The sequence below is a fragment of the Hesperophylax consimilis genome, chromosome 23, assembly GCF_061612785.1.
Source record: "Hesperophylax consimilis isolate HC1 chromosome 23, BYU_Hcon_1.0, whole genome shotgun sequence".
NCBI lineage: Eukaryota > Metazoa > Arthropoda > Insecta > Trichoptera > Limnephilidae > Hesperophylax > Hesperophylax consimilis.
The window spans coordinates 22476837-22494587 of NC_142858.1; the positions used below are offsets into that span (position 1 = coordinate 22476837).

The window sequence follows — 17751 nt, forward strand, 5'->3', positions numbered from 1 at the left end:
AAAAAACTGTTAATTTTTTGTTTTTGCAATAATTAATGTGACGTAATTATATGTTGAGCAAGGCAAGTTGTTATTATTATCTATATAAATTTCCTTTTTAGGTTTTTTCATCACCTTTAGTGACTTTATATAACTCATTTTATATAGCCCATCTCATACAAGACCCCACCGAGAGACAGCCTGGGTTCTCACTGCCTCGCAAAACCTGGTCCGCCATCAATAGGTTAAGGTGCTCCCATAGCCGCTGTGCCCACATGATGCACTTATGGGGCCTTAAAGAGTCGGCGATGTGTGAATGTGGTGCGGTGCAGACTACTGAACATGTGGTCAACGAATGCCCGCTCCATTCATTCCCCGGTGTGATTGATGAGGTCCACATGGCGACGCCTGAGGCCCTAAAATGGCTCGCATATCTAGATGTCCCCCTCTGACCCCCCACCATACGAAAGAAGAAGACTCATTTTTTATAACTATTTAAAAAAATATATTTTATAAACTACTACATAGCTGCACTCCCCGGTGTTTCTCGGGCTTCACACAGAGTTTTCATAATCACACTTAGACGGTGATTTTCCTCTCGTTTTGATGGTCAAGTGAGCAAATTTTCATTAACCTCGGAATGAAACTGTCGATTTGTATAAAAATCAAATCCAAGCCGTCCACCCTCCGGCAACCCGCCTGCCTTCCCATGACAATCAACTTTATATAATAGATTTAAATTCAATGTTTAGAAATGTTTGAGAATCTCTGGCTGTGTTCTGTATCTTTCAAATACCATATTCATGTCTCCAATCCAATCTAAAATTTCCTCTGAAATCATTCAAAGGTTGTCTGGAAGCAGATAGAATCAAATCTCTCATCACTAGATCAGTTGTGATTTGGTTTCTTTTGGAATGTGTAAAAATTAACATTATTTGAAATATGTACATAATTTTTCTTCTAATAAATTTGCATAAAAAATTATTCCAAGTCAACACACAAAAAAAGTTTTGAGGTATGGGGTATACCTTCTATTGAGGTGATGATATTATGTAATAGTAAGATGATTTAAAAATAGAATTACAAAATCTCTTATTAGTAGATAATCTGTCATATGGCTAGATATTAGAGAGGAAACTATGTGTCAATTGTAAATAATTGAATTAAATGAAGAAAATACTTATATGATAAATCTTGCAAATATAATACAGGTAGTTACATTACTTACACGTATTTTAGATATGTAGGTACTAGCAAAATACCTATTTTAGAAAAGTTTTCAACAATTTACACTTAACTATAACTAAAACCTATACTTGCAACCAGAAAGTATTAACATGACATAGGTAGTAGGAGGTATAAGGCTCGAGCTTCCCTACGCTGTTTTTTTCAGAAGCGGGTAAAATAATCTCTGTCTCAAGGGAAATAATTCTAACCGAATTCCAAATATATGTTCAAATCAAACACGGTGTCACTAGGGTGATTTTTTGGTCCAGGCCTCTGCAGCCAGACGATAGGCATTTAGAAGTTGCTTGTTTCCGCTAGTGGCAGTGCTCAAGTAATGATCTGCGAATAAAACAAAAAAATCAGTTTTACGATTTATTATGTTTTACAATGTTTGTACAATAATTTTTGAATAATGGATTGGCTCTGTGAAGCAAACACGCCAAAACCAAGGGTATGCGTCTCAAGCACTCAGCCCTGAACCTCACTACTGTGGTGTCCTACAAATGAAAAACGGACACACGAGAATAAAATTTTAATGAAGCTTTTATTTTATAGTACTGGCAATAACATGTTTGTAAAGTTTTTTTCTCTGATATTTACTTTCCAAGTTTTGTAAGCGACCTTTGAATTAAGCATTGAATTTCTTTGCAAGTGGCCTTAGTAAAGTGGATATCATAATAAATTCAATTATATATATAAAAAAATATATGATTTAACAAATTTAAAAAAAAAAATTCTCTTAGTAAAAATACGACAAATAATTAATATTATTTTTTATTTACATGAACATTTTCTTATTTTAAATAGAAATATTTTTTACATATTGATCAAATACACAAGTAAATTTTAATAAAATAATTCATATAAACATGGGTTTTTAAAAGATATTAGTGAACGACAGAAAACCAGAAACAAAGTGGGCGACCACACCGAGGGAGAGGTCGATAGACTGCTCAAAAGAGGCAGGACTGAAAACTAGAGGCAAATGGTGAAGGACCGCAGCCAGTGGAGAAAATTTGTGGAGGAGGTCAAATCTCACCCCAGGGTATTGTGTTATGATGATGGATGACCATCCTAGCATTTCCATTACGATTAGCTTGCACTCAATCCTCCGTTTTAGGTTTAGGTTATAATTATTTAAAGAAAATTAGTTACTTGGATTAAAAGTGCACAAGTGCCTGGGATCAGCCCAGCAGTACTGGCCAGGCTGTTCTCCATAGAACTTGATCGCCTGGTGGATGTTTGTAGGCTTTACGGACAGGCAGTCGGGCCTCTCGCCCACTGGCAGTATCTGCGCTGGCCACCAAACACTCTTCTTCATCTTATGCCAAACCACATCTCCAGATTTAACTCTGCATCCTGCCTTGCATTGATTGCATACCTGATTACTCCGATCTGCAGATGTGTCTGAAAAATACAACCACATACACCATATACACAAGTTGCAAAATTAATGGTAATAGGCAGGTCATCACTTAAAAACGCACAAATTTTAGACTGCTAACACAAGAAAGACTACAAATGATTTACATATCTGTAAATTTTATTGTTTTTTAAGGGACTTAATGTAAAAAACCATGAATGTGGGAAAACAATGGAATATAGAATAATACTACATTCGTACAATTGTCATGTCACTTAGGTGAGCAGTACAGTTATCTAAAAATAATAAAATATATCATTGTTTTACGTACATTGCGCAGCAAGATCCCTTATAAACAAAATTTTAAATGTTCATAGTCATTCATTCTTCATTCCTTTTTGTTTGCGTAATATTTTATGGGTAATGTTTTCGTTTTCTTAAAACACCTACGTAAGCTTTGGTGTGTGAGGGGCTCCTATTCTTTAAACATTTTCATTTTCTTAAAACACGTACATAGGCTTCAATCAATTTTCATTTTCTTAAAACACGTACATAGGCTTCAATGTGTGAGGAGCTCGCATAGGTCAGTTCCATCATTGTTGATGCAAAATAACACGGAGATCCTCTCTATCGACCCTTTACCATCATGGTTAAGACACGCCCTTTCTAGTTTTGAAGATTTTCTGCACAGTAAAATTATCATAATATATATATATATATATACAAAATATAGGACTACATAACAATAACGGATGATCGATATCAAAAATTTCGAATGTTCTGATCTTGTTTTATGAGTACCGTTAATTAAAATCAAGCATATAGCTTCAAAATATGGTTGTACTGGAGACCTACGCCAGTGACATTGACCGTAAAATAAATGAATGAAGGATTTGCAATTGAAACACAACTTTGCGAATGTCTTCGAACAACTGACTAATTGGGCCAGTTTTTTGCATATTTATTGAACAGTTTAAAATTCAACAGTTTCTACAAGTGTTAATGTGCAGCAATTATTCTTATCTCTAAACAGGATGCATGAGAGCATTAACCTTTTGCTCCGTTTTATCTATACCAGTACGTGGTACATATTTTCAAATACCTATGTACGCAATTAAATGTCAAATTATACCATTATGGCATGATTTATTGGTCTATATAGACAGAACAGATTATTCTCCACAAAATGAAAACAAATCCTCCTGTTAGATGTCTATAAAAACAAAAACATAAAATTTCATACAAAAATGAAACATGTCTTTTGAATGTGGTCGCGCCATTTACTCGACGTTTGTGTACGTAGGCCACTGTGTTAATAGACACAAGTGGGACACCATGATCACTTATCATTTTTAGTTATGAAAACTTTTTCTAAAACTCAAGACTTAAAAATAACAGATACATTTTATGTCACATAATATTGTTTTAATTATTAAAGCACTTTAGAGGAATCTGTGTCGGTCACATTTTTTTGGAACTATGGTAAACTTTAAAATAGGGTTCGATACATAAAGACCTACCACATTGATTGTGATACACAACAATTGGCATACACAACATCTAAATTCGTGAGTTTAATTGAAGAAATAAAAACATTTATAAACGATAAAAAGGAAAATTATGATGAACTAGCTGACTCTCGCTGGCTGATTGATTTGGGATTTATCACAGACATCATGGAAAAATTTAATTCTTTAAATGTGGAGTTGCAGGGGAGAGACAAAAACATAGCTGAAATGATAAGCCATTTAAAGCTAAATTGGATTTGTTGATATCACATCTGCAGATCAATAGGCCACTTGCATCATATTTTTTAATTTTTTTTTCCGGTTAAGGAAAATATTCTAAGACATTCTGTATTATTATTATTTTTTTAATCGTATTTTTGAAACCCTGGGGATTTTTTGAAAATTTCAATCCGAAAAATCAGACCTTTTTTTATAAACCGGAAAGACGGGACATAATTTTATAGGTGAGAAAAAACAATGATTACATAGCCGAAAATCATTTTAAAAAAAAAGAACGTTTTCCACACGAATGACACAGCAGAATAACGAGGCAACCAAAAATATTACATCTCATAAATATTTTTTTCCTTGATCCATCTTATTGATCATAAATCATTATAATGTACAACGTCTATATTAAGAAATCCAATGTAATATACTTGTACTTGTAAATTATAATAATAATAAGAATATTATAAAATTTGATTTTGATAAAATCAGCACCATAACCATTATACCTCTAAAACACGTACCGACATCTAAATTGTACGGGGTTCTCTTCACATCTGTCAAAAATTCAAACCAAATGAAAAGTTCGCAGAGAACAAACAATAAATCTAGTGAACGAATTCAAAAATTCGCCTGAAATCAAAGTGATGCCATATAAAAAAATTAAATCAGTGTGGAATTTTACAAAATTAATAGGAACATTTTCAGTAGACGGGACATTTTCATGTAGTGACGACACGAGCCCAAATAATGGATTTATTTATTTAAAAATAAAAATAAATGTACATTTCTACAAAATTTTACTAACATTTTCGTAATCTTAGTAAAAAGATCTATCCACACGATTTTTTCCAAGTCGTTATGAAATCCATGCAAGTGGCCTATTCTCTCATGCATTTCACACATATGAAGAAAATGCTAGGTAACAATGAATTAATCGGGTCATTATTTATTAAGAATCTTCAAGTGTTAAAAAACAGTTTGAAGAGAGATTTTTGCAGTTTACACATATCGATCCAATTGTTTCCTTCTGTATCAATCCCTTTACTTGCAAAATAAATGTAATGGCCACATGTATTGCAGATTTTGTTCAAGGTAAGACAGAAGAACTAGAGTTAGAAATTTTGGACCAATAATGATATTTTTCTAAAATCCTTAAAGTCAGAGGGCTTTTGGAATATGGTTCCATGATAACTCAACACAGTGACAATTCAACACACTTTTAAAAAGTGATATAAAGACATTAGAAACGATGAAAATTTTTTTTTTTTTAACCTAACCTACTTAACCCAGTTAATAAAGTTTTTGTTTCATCACTTTATATAACTAATAATTATGATTTATCCAGTCACCATTGATAAAATGTTTTCTTTGTATTTGTGTTTTTGGTTTACGTTTTTTAAATACATTTCTCTCTGCGTATCACAGACATATGAATATATAGACTAGAAATTAAAGGTGAGGGGTAAAATCAACTGTTGAAGAACGAAGGGGGTAAAGCTGACTGTGATTCGTCAATAAATCAATCTGACAGTATATAGGCATCTCGCATTTTAATATCACCATTTAGTTCTTAAAAGTAAAATCTGCTTTTGAATGAATAGACATTTTTACATGGGAGCGCAAATTACTCGCCACGTTATGAACAAATTTGCGAAGTCCAAATTCGGCAAAAAAAATTTCTTCTATTTTCAGAGTCGAATATTTTGTTTACGTATTTAGTTAAGACACTTTTATAAGTGTTCATAATTTACTTCCCAGTAACAACGATGCGCACACTTGGGAATCGCTACATTCGACCAATGTTGGAGGGTTGTCACAACCGCTATGTTCCTATTAATAATAAAATATTGAAATCTTTAAGAAAGAAAAGTAAAACAACTAAAAAAACAAATGAAATTATATACACACAGTTTTTACCAGCGATTCCTAAGAGTATTTGGAGTAAAAATTTGGACATCATTTTGCCTTCTGATGACATTTTTTCAATTAAAAACAAAAAACATGATTTTCTATCACACATCGCCACTCGGTATAACCTAGCGCATTACGTGATATGCACTCCTTCTCGTTCCAGCAGTACCGTACATACGAAACAAGCGCGTACCTAACACGTGGTACCTAAAGCGCAAAAGGCAAAGGCACATCCCTGATTCTTATGCAAACGGCTTTGTATTTTGCGTCCAGATATATATCGATGTGATAGTATATGTTTCTACAACTGATCCATATTATACGATGTGAATAAGCTTAAAATAATGCTTACATATGGAATGTAATACGACAATTGGGTTTATTCTCTTTTTCACATCTATTTTTACAAGTTTTCATATCACAAGCCACCATTTTGCCGTGTTATTTCGTAAAATGCCTCGACCATAGCTCGACGCTAGTTCGAACAAGAATGATGACGTCACATTCTCAAGATTCACGGGAAGCCATACGCGAGCCCAGCCGGCTCCAATGGAACTGGTATGGGGAGTGGGGAATAATACGCTTTTAATCACTTAGGACCATTGATGTATTATACTAGATTAGCCCTGTCTATATTAAATCCATTTTAATAATGACCCCACATAGCGCGTACGTCAGAAATATGGAGATGAACTTAACAACCCAACTCTGTTTAAACTCTTTTTACAACCGTTCAAACTCGTAAGCGAAACCACGGAGAATTTGTTGTCAGAGGTGTTGTAATATGGACATAAAGCCAAAAAGAAACTAACACTTACAGAAAATTTTATGTGCTGAATAAGAGCTGAATCAGGAAAAGAATTGATAAAAAACACAAAATGATTTTAATTTATTTTATTTGTGTTTTTGAATTTTATACAGGTCCTATAGAACCAAAAACGTTTATATTTTTATTATTGTGCATAGGTTTTTTTTTAATTTACCATAGTATTTATATAGAATGGTATATAATTATTGAAGAAAGCAATCACTTTGTGACTTGACATCATTTTATTTTCTTTGGTTTTATTCCCAGTGGGGCTTTTGCATGCATTTTAATACAGAATATATCTAGTAAGCTATCGAAAATTATACAAAATAATTAAAGCTGATGAATATAAAATAATATTAGTAAAACGTTTAACAGTAACATAAAAATTATAGAGACTAGAACAACACTACGTAGCAAAAAATAATTATACTACTATCATTAAATTAATTAAATTATTTTGTCTTCAACCACTTTGTTAGAATTGAGACATTGTGTCAACTAGTTTATCAACCTTCTTCAAGATAGCATTATTGAAAACTAACCTAAGTACTAAACGACTTTTCATTAAACATAATGTAAGATTAACATAAAGAGAGAGATAAATCATATAATGTTGCGTGTTCACAAGCGAGCTGAATCACGACTTATTAAGAAATATAAGGTTGCTTCGTTCCTTTCCCATAATTCGTAGTTCGGCTCGCGTTCCGGTTCGCAAATGAATAAGCAGCAATGATGAGGACAGAGCTTCAGGGAGCGTATGGGAGAGGGGTAAGGGGGGAGGGGGTGGAGGTTACATGATTACAATACATACTTATTTATTTATTTACGCCCGTTAAATAGAATTTTACGTATTATTTACGGCATTCACACACATCGGTTGTTGCAATTCTGGTAGAGGAACAACCGGCTTGTCGATTACAGAAGAAGTTTCAGCAGGATCGAGAACCAGTCCTGTTCGAGAAGAAACAATGACGGTATCTCTTTTCGCAGGACCTGTGGCCATGGTGGACAGCTACAGTCCAATAAACAACGACATTATCAATTAAAACCTGATCAATCCATAATAAACTTGCTTAAGTTTTCACACAAAAATCAAACCAAATAATTACTGGAATAACAGGCAAAGCTTTGCAGTCTACACGTCGGAGGCCGCTTGCAGTTAGATAAATATGTTTGGCGTGAAAATTATTAGAACAAACGCGGTTTCCTGCTGATGGTACCCAGTTATTGTCACATAATTGAATGCGGATTGCTTCTAACCATTTCTCCATTTTTTCCGGTTTATGTGGAAACCTAAGCGAAAATACACAAAAAATAAATGAACTAATTAAATGACGCAATTTTATTTCTATCAATTCTTCTGCAAAAAATCGAAAAGGCGAAGCAGTTATTACCCGAAAAGCAATGACGACTTAATACAACCCTGATTAGCAAAATGCACGGACCAAATAAATCACACACACTTGAGTTGTCGCGCGTGTCAACGCTAGACGACTAATACATCCATAAGTATCACGCGTTGGTTGCGTGATTTTCGTATGCTCACCACGTGATAATAATTAACATGAATCACCCTATTGGTCGAATCACTTGGAGGTGTGTTATGCATGTGACGTCACAAATTTGCCGGAAATAAATCTAATCTCGTTGAATTTTTCACATTTGTTAATACGCTGCCCTCAATCGATCTGTAAGGTACTGATATATTTTTGTATTCAGATAGCTGATTACATTTTCTTAAATAAAGTCCGCGATAGGTACAATCTAAAATATTTGGAACTGGGTTATTTTTGTGATTGAAAAAATGAACTTGCCCAGCCATAGCTGGAAGCAAAATAAGTAAACTCTAGACCAACAAAAGGCAAAACGCAATGCACAGTGCCCATTTCGCATTGCGACACAATGCGTGGGCCTTTTCATAAATGTGCACGTGAACCAAACCAAAATTGTGTTGGGGTCATTTTTCAATGGATATAACGTGTCTAGTCTAATTTAGTCTATGCTTAGGGCAGGTCTACTAATATTCATATGTCTATGCTGCGTATGCATTTTGAATAGTAATTTTATTATTTTGAAACATTTTTGTTTATTATTTATTAATAAATTATGAATATAAGAAAATAAATTATGGGAAAATAAGAAGTTATGGAAGAAGTGTTTGATTAAAAATAGGTGGTGCCCGCCACCCTACCGATATCTTAGAATGTGCTCTACAGTACAAAAAGGTTGGAAACCCCTGCTTTGAATGATGAATGTGGTACAAGGATAAAAACAGAAAAAAAAAAATGACAAATGAGGGAAAACGCTTTTTGGGGAACGATCTATCGAGAATTCACTTTTTTTTTATTTTTATAAACTCCACACAGGAGGCCCTGAAGAAAATAATTTCCCTCAGGGCCTATGTCATCTTTGGGGATGCTGTGTGGAGGGTCTTTTTGTGGAGAGGAAGGAGTGAACATGGGTCTTGAAGAGTCCCATGTTGTAGGAGGGAGGAAACACAGAGGCCGGCAGTTCGTTCCACAGCTGAGCTGTTGAACTTAAAAACGAATCGTAGAAGCGACCCGTTCTCATGTGACAAATGTCAACCGTTTACAAATGTTGGGCGCGCGTTTGGCGTGTATCCCGACTACGCACCGGTGCCGAAGGGATCAATGACGCTAGTTCCTCAGAGCATCTTCCATTGTAATACCGATAGAACAAGGACAGCATACCTACCTGACGCCTGTGCTCTAAAACTAGGGGCTTCGGACCAGAGATGGATGCCAAATTCGACAGTAGGGCGCACTTGCGATTTATACAGGGTCAGCAGTTGTGTACTATTAAAGTATCTGCAGGCCCTGTACAGTAGGCCCAGCTTCTGAGAGGCCAACTTTACTCTGGCTTCGATGGAGCCCCCGTACCTGAGCTGGTCACTTATAGTTACACCAAGCATATCAATGGAAGGCCTGTTCGGAAGATTGCTTCCGTTGAAGGAGACTAGATTATCATTTGGATCCCTTTTAGACGTAATCAGACAGGATTGGGTCTTTGAAACATTAAATTCGACGAGATTATTTTTACCCCAGGAGGAAATACTCTCGAGATAACCGTCCATTCTCCGCTTCAAAGCCCTCCGAGCCGTTGGAGTTTGTGTGCCCTCTGGGGGCTTGTCAAACAAAAAGCTATCATGAACTGTACTGTCATCCGCGTAACAATGAATCGGTGCACATGTCAAAAGGTCATTGATGTGCAACAAAAACAAAGTCGGAGACAGAACCGATCCCTGTGGGACGCCAGCATTTATGGAGTGCGAGGAAGAGGTGAAACCGTCAGCAACCGCCTGAATCGACCTATCCCTTAAAAAGTCAGCAATCCACGTACACATGGATGCGGAAAGTCCGTAAGAAGGCAATTTGTTGACAAACTATATTTGATAGCACCGAAAGAACTTACAAAAAAGCATTTCACATAATAATATTTTTTAACATTTATTAGTTCACATTTTGTTTCCTTTAGCCTCATAGTAAATTTTAGATCATATTAGTATATTTACATTGTATAATTGTTTTGTAATCTTTTTTATAAAAATTATTTATTTGGTGTATTTAATGGTACTTTTTTTTATTCATTTATCATTTTTTTTCCTTGGCTTCTCATCTCACTCAGGATTTCCTGTGTCGCGATGAGCAGCTTTACAATTATATTCAATCAAATAAGTAACTCACATAACACAAATACAGATGGATCACTTCGATTATGGGCAATCCAAAATCACCACTCTCAGCCAGTATGGATTTTTTTACCATTTTTTTACCATTCAACGAACCTTTAGTTTTTATATTTTCACCGAGCATATTATAAAACAAAGGAGCTTTATAAGAAAAACCCCACTGTCCAAAGGATGTTCTGATATTCACCGGCTGATACATTAAAGAAGAACTCAATCTAGTGTTGTGCACTTGTTGTGGACCGTAAATAAGTATTGTGCCCGGCTTGGCCTCTCGACAGTCCTGATGGTGACATACATATCTTAAACCTAGAATCAATAAATTCTCATTGACTAACTCGGTTGGTATTAGGTACTTACCACAAGTATCACGGCATGCTTCATGATAAGAGCTGCAGCATTTTGAGCAGCTGATGGTATCATCTTTCTTGGTCTTTGCGCCACAAACAATGCACCAAGGTACATTTAATTTTGTAGCCACAACCTGCAACAAAAATGCATGATTTTGATTTGAAAATGTTTGTATATCTATTAATATAAAGAATAAAGCGTGTCGTGGACAGGATTTAATTTGCATCTAAATTTTTGCACACTTGACCTTCAAAATAAGAGCAAGGTAACATGGGATTTTGAAAAACTACCCCATCCCCTTAAGACAGAATTTTGATATTTTGGAAACTTGGCATTCGAAGAGGAAAATGAGTATCTACGTCTGATTTCGAAAACTTTGCATAAAGCTCGGCCAAAAACAGTGTTTTAGTATGCTTGGGTGTTTGGATCATGGTTGTGACGTAGAACCATGCTTGTGTGAAATTACCTAGTGTGCAGCATTTATTTTTTTAAAGGGATTAATTATTTTTATCTGGACGATGGGAAAGTTTTTGTTACCGCAAATAAGAAATTGGAGTAAAGATTTCTGAAAGTAGAGCACCGGAAAGTTGATGAAATCAAGGAGCGGACAAGTAAACTGATGGAGAACCTAAAGCACACCACGTATATGATAACCGTTATCAGTTTCTGAATGAGCATAGGTAAGTTGCAGTCACAGAAAATTTCAAGAAGTGTAATATATACCGATATGAAATAAAATTGTTTTCATCAGTTTATACAACTCCTAGGCCTCAGACAGGACAATGAAATTGATTACCTTTTAGGAAAACGATCATAGAAGTAAGGAAGCACTAAGCAAACTTCGGGAACACTGACATAATGACAACACACTTATCTCGATTGATCTCTTCAGAATTATATTGGTTTTGGCTATATTTTCTTATGTCCATCTATATTATGCTAATATACAATACTTAATATACAATAATTATTGGTAATTATTTACCTAACCTCCGCACTTGTAGGCATAGATTATCGAAATTACATTTTGTTTCAACAACCAATTACGTGCACAAAATAGGTTATAAGATTTTTAGTTTGGTTGATTAAGTAATTTATGCATATTTAGATTGAAACGAAACTTTTGCAAGTGTCCCACCATACAAAAAGTAAAAAAATGGCGGTTTTGTACTTTGATTGCATAAAATAGAATTATAATGCATATTTTACGTAGTAATTAAGTTGAAACAAAGTGTAATTTCCATAATCTGTGCCTACTAAAAGTGCGGCGATTATAAATATTTACAACATTATCTTATATACATTATAATATAATATAATCCACTAATACTAGGATAATATACATTCTTACCTCTTTATATTCATCAGAGTCAAAGCTGATGGATATATCACGGGCTTGCTTTTCTCCCTTGAGGAAACTCCACAAGGTGCGTACGTGGGTTTTCATTCTTTCACTGGTATTTCTTCTACACTCGTCGTTGCATTGCGTATTAGTGTCGTGGTTGATTTGTTGACATTGTACATTGGCTTTCAACTCCCGCATTTTGAGTCTGAAAAAGTCCTCCGGATTCCACAATCTCGATTCGGACGCCATTATCAGAAAAGTGGAAACAAAAGTATGTAATTATAAAAATTATCAGAAGTAATAGTAATTACACTGTGTCATATTACAAAACTTAGTCAAATGAATTAGGATTCTTTACTTTACTACAATAAAGTTACTTTAACAATAAAGATTTCGAAATTAAAAATTAAAAGTAAGTAATGAAAACTTCAGAAAAGTGAAAATAACTATAAATAAGCAGGGTGGCCGACTAGTGCGTTCTAAAATACCCACAATAGGTGATCAAAATCCCCGAATTGGGGAGAACAAAATAACAAATTCCCCACAATTTCCATATATCATTCTACTTTCAAAATAATACAAAATTCTATTGAAATTAGCATTTATTTTTTAGTCATTGTCGGAATTTCATTTTCGTTCAGGCTTAACCCTTTCCTTACCAGAGTTCTTCTGGAGGAACACGAAGGAAAATTATTTATTTCTCTTGATTTTATGAACCAAATAGCCCCGTATTTTGCATATCGCTTGAGGAAGATATTGCTTATAAGGAATAGAACAAATGTCGTACTGGAAACACATAATATTACTGTTATTACGAATTAAAAACGCGTGTTTTGCAGTTTTTAACGGTTTGACATTTCTCGGATTTCAACATTATTTTAAAGGTAAGATATCGCATATTTTTGTTGAAAATAATTATTATATTGTATATACATGTCTTATCTGATATGTAAATATGATTTCCATTCAAAAACATTGGTTTTTCATTTGGTTTTCGGTAAAAACATTCATGTTCCTGAGCTGGCACTTTGGTCGTTCGTGGATGTTTTTCATAGAAATCTTTCTTTGGCCTTTAATATTGTTTTACTTGTTTTTATTTGATTCTTTCAAGATATATTAATTTATTTTATTATTTTCCGGTAGATTTTAACTTATTTTATTCATTTTTATTGATGGAGCATCGTGGTTTGACACATGAGGAGATCACCGTGATGCTGGAAGGAGATATTTCCGACGTGGAGTTGGAGTTGGAAGATGAAGATGAAGAGGGCTGGTCAGTTGAATATTTCCAGGATGTTGCAGAGGAAACCAATGTGGAGGCATTGAGCCAAGCTCTTGGAATGGATGTGGAAGTCCATGTTAGTACTTTTGTCATTATTTCTTATTGTTATATTACAGCGATTATTGCGTTTGAAAGAGATTTAAATATGAACAAATTTGGGTTTCAGATGAAACCATAAAGTATATATTTTTAATTATAGACTTTGGAAGAGAGGCAGCAGCCAGTGGAAGACGAGCTAGAGTCCTGCACCGTGCCTCAAGGACAGCCCAGTGAAGCTTCAGCTTCCCATGGACGGAGAACCGATCTACGGTGGATCAAGAAAGATGTCGATCATGTGGACTCCTACTGTGATGTTACTTTCTCAAAACCACTACTGGATATGTCTGCTCTACAATATTTTTTATGTTTCATAGATGAAAATATTATATATGTCTGCTCTACAATATTTTTTATGTTTCATAGATGAAAATATTATAAAAAATATTGTTGAGCCGACAAATTTGTATTCGCTTCAAGAAAATAGCACAAGCGTCAACACCACATCATGATGGGTATCCTTAAGTATCCGGCATTCCACTTTTACTGGGCCAATGATACGAGGCTCTCTCTCATCGTTGATGTCATGCCTAGAAATCGTTTCACTAAGTTACGCTGGTGTCTTCATTTAAATCACAATAGCTCGTTGATTCCAAGAGGACAAGAGGGTTACGACAAATTATTTCAAATAAGGCCGATGGTAAATGCCCTCCTTGAAAATATGGCTAAGATCGAACCTGAGGAATTCAATTCTGTAGACGAGCTCATGATACCGTTCAAAGGGAGAAGCAATTTGAAACAATATATATGAAAAACAAGCCACACAAGTGGGGCATCAAAATCTTCTTTCGAGCGGGAGCCAGTGGGCTCGTCTTTGATTTTGAAATTTACAGGGGCAAAAGCACGAATGTCGGTGTGTGTCTCCAAAGAGAAAGAAATTGTTTTGTTTTATTTCACCACTAATATTTTTTGACTATTTGTTTTTCTTACGTTAATTTAGGGTAATGGTCCGTTTTAAAAAAAAAAAAAAAATTTGATTTTTTCTTTTTTAATAAAATTATTTTGGCACAATATTAAATTTCAATTTAATATGCTTGCCTTTACAGATTAATAAAATTGATTTTTGTGTATTTATTTTCTATTTAAACAATTAAAAACACTTTAAAATTATGTATTCTCCTTGTACTACCCGTTCTTTAACTTACACCCCCTAAGCCCCAATGTTCTTCCTCAGGAACATGAAATATTTCGAAAACCGTAAGGAAAAAAAAAAAATTTTTTTTTGTAAACATATTGAAAAAAATCACAGAACTCAAAAATGTAGACAAACATTTTTTTCGTTGGCTGGAAAAAGTCTGGTATTGAAAGGGTTAAAAAAACAAAGTGGTTTGAGAAATAGCTGCGAAAGAAAACGAAATTACTAGTTTGAAATTAATTGTAAATATTATTATTGCATGGAAAATCAAGAAATAATGATCTTTCGATATTGATTACTTAGAGTTGCCAATTTATATATTTTAAAATACCCACAATAGTTCAAATCTTCGATAATAATTTTCTTTAGCTCCAAAATTAAACAAAATTCTATTGAAATGAGCATTTTTTACTATACACATATACATTTTCAGATTAAGATTACTTCCATTCAGGCTTCAAAACATGAAATTTGTTGGAATATTTATGTTTCAGTCTCACAATTATTTTGATTATTTATTCAGTGTGGTAGGATAATCAAGAAATGTCAAGAATCCTCGCATTTTCCCCACAAAAAGTTCTCCCCGCAAAATACCTGATTCTTGACAAAATTTTAGAAACTCCCCGCAAGTTGAGGAATGGTCCATGAATTGGCAAGCCTGATAATAAGGTAGTTACAATAGGTTTTCGTTTTTTTGTATCAGACTGTTTTTAATGTTTGATGGGAATAACCTCAGAGCAACAACATGCGTAAATGCATTAGTTATTATCTAACCTTTCTTATAATATTTTTTATAAAAATCTAAATCCTCCAAGCGGTGTTCCAAATTACAAAGAGTCTGTTTATGCACTTCAATTCTGCTTAGCATTGATGTATTATTAGCATTATTGCAATTAGTCAATGCTGCTTAGGCTAAAATTGTATTTAATCCGATTGGGCTCTGGAGTGACTTCATTATAATGCTTGATTGATTCGATTGTTGAATAAAAAACATTAATTATAATTTGATAGAAGCCAAAAAAATTATCTCTCTTGGCTGCCTGCAAAGATAAGTACCTACACACGTTCTTTGTTATATGTTGCAGAAATATTTCCAATATATACATAATCAAAAAATCATTTTAAACGCATTTGAATGTTCCAATAATAATTGATTAAATTATGACTAAATAATATTGCGTTATATTAGGTAGGATACTTTAGAATCAAGATTCTGTCCTGAAATTCGTACTACATATTATTTTTTAAATATTTTTTATTAAGTTATAAAATTACATTTTATATGTAGTATAAACCTTTTTTACTTATTTCTATTTCATTGAGGACACTTTACAATACATCTAAAACTTATTCTTTATCGTATTTAGGTATAACCCATGAAAAGCAGCGAGTTATTAATTTATTATTAAGTTATTAATTTATTCTCAAAAGTATTCGAGCATGTACAAACATTAATATCGAAAGAGAAAAACACATTACTTGATTATTTTACGTTATTTCATGTATATATTTTTATCTGTGAATTAGAATTAATTTTAATATAAATTTCAGATATGGAAAAACAATCGCCGTTCTTCCTTGCAAAGCGTTAAATAATAAACAAAGTTTGAAATTAAATTTTCTTGGAATGTTCTCCTTTCGGAAAGTACCAAAGTACCTACCACTAATCATTTTACTGGATACCCTTTTGTTTGGTAAATCTTGGTGTTGCCATTTAAAATCTTGTAAACAATCGCAGCCATAAATAAACCACTCGGCACTCGGCACTCACATCGCAGCGGACCAGCGGACTCAGACGTCAGAACAGGGGCATTTAACTAAGCTTTGGCCTTGAAACTCATTTGAAACCGCCACGCCCACCTCAAAATTCTTATAGAAAACGAATAATATGGCTAAAAGCTCAGATCTCATTGGTGAGAACAGAAGGATTGGTTTGATCTCTCGCTCTCTACCATAATGACTCGTTTAACAGAAAGAGATGACGGAATTTTGCCGTTTGACAGTTTCAAATCATTCAAACAAAATGAGAGTGGTTTATTTATACACGCGGGTTGTCATTTGCTGCCGAAATACTATCATTTCCGTCGAAAATATTGCGTGTTAAAGTTGTTCGTGATAAAAATACAATATAAGCCAGTATAGTGTCAGCGAGTTACAAACATATTATATTCAACCTACCTACGTAAGTTCAAGTTTAAAGTGAATTAACAGTTTTAGGTTATTCGTTCGGTTTTTTGAACAATGCTTCATACTTGACATATGTCTTCCTCCACAACGTATAAATGTTATTTATTATATCGATAAACTTATTCATGTTATTGATTATGTCATGTGTTATCCTGTATTATCTTATTGTTTTGGTGAAATTAAAGATTTTTAAACATATGTAACCATGAGTTAATGAGGCTGAAAAATGTCGGAATTTTTCGTCGTACTGTCGGACAATCATGTTTTGGAAATTTTCTTCAGTGTTTTTGCAAATTTCTTGTCATTTTGGGTTTCTTCTTCTCAGATTAACAAGTTTCATCTTAAGGAAATGCACTGTAAAAGTTAATTTTCTTAGTCAGATGAACCTTGCCCTTGGAAAACATTTCGACATTTTTCTGCTTCAAGGACATTTTTATTTTTATAATAGTTTTTTTGGGCTAGTGAATGAATAGAGTAGGCGGAGAGCAATTATGTTGTCTATGTTCGCATCTTTTTTTAAATGGCCTTGAGTTTCCTCTACCTTGTCTACTGCTCTGCTCCGCACGGTAGGTACTGCTTGTATATCTGTGGTTAAGTACTGTATAATTCTGTTGGATAC

The 17751-nt window shown here is 33.9% G+C and overlaps 1 protein-coding gene across 1 annotated transcript; it reads right to left on the reverse strand.

The window, feature by feature from the left end:
- Window positions 1-510: 510 nt before the first annotated feature.
- On the reverse strand, window positions 511-12856 carry LOC149412467 (uncharacterized). The gene is made up of 4 exons (XM_089645916.1): window positions 12439-12856; window positions 11097-11220; window positions 2362-2613; window positions 511-1545 (listed from the first exon to the last, which is right to left on the reverse strand). The coding sequence occupies exons 1-4, from the start codon at window positions 12679-12681 to the stop codon at window positions 1454-1456; spliced, it is 711 nt and encodes a 236-aa protein (XP_089502042.1). The 5' UTR covers window positions 12682-12856; the 3' UTR covers window positions 511-1453.
- Between the last annotated feature and the right edge of the window lie 4895 nt (window positions 12857-17751).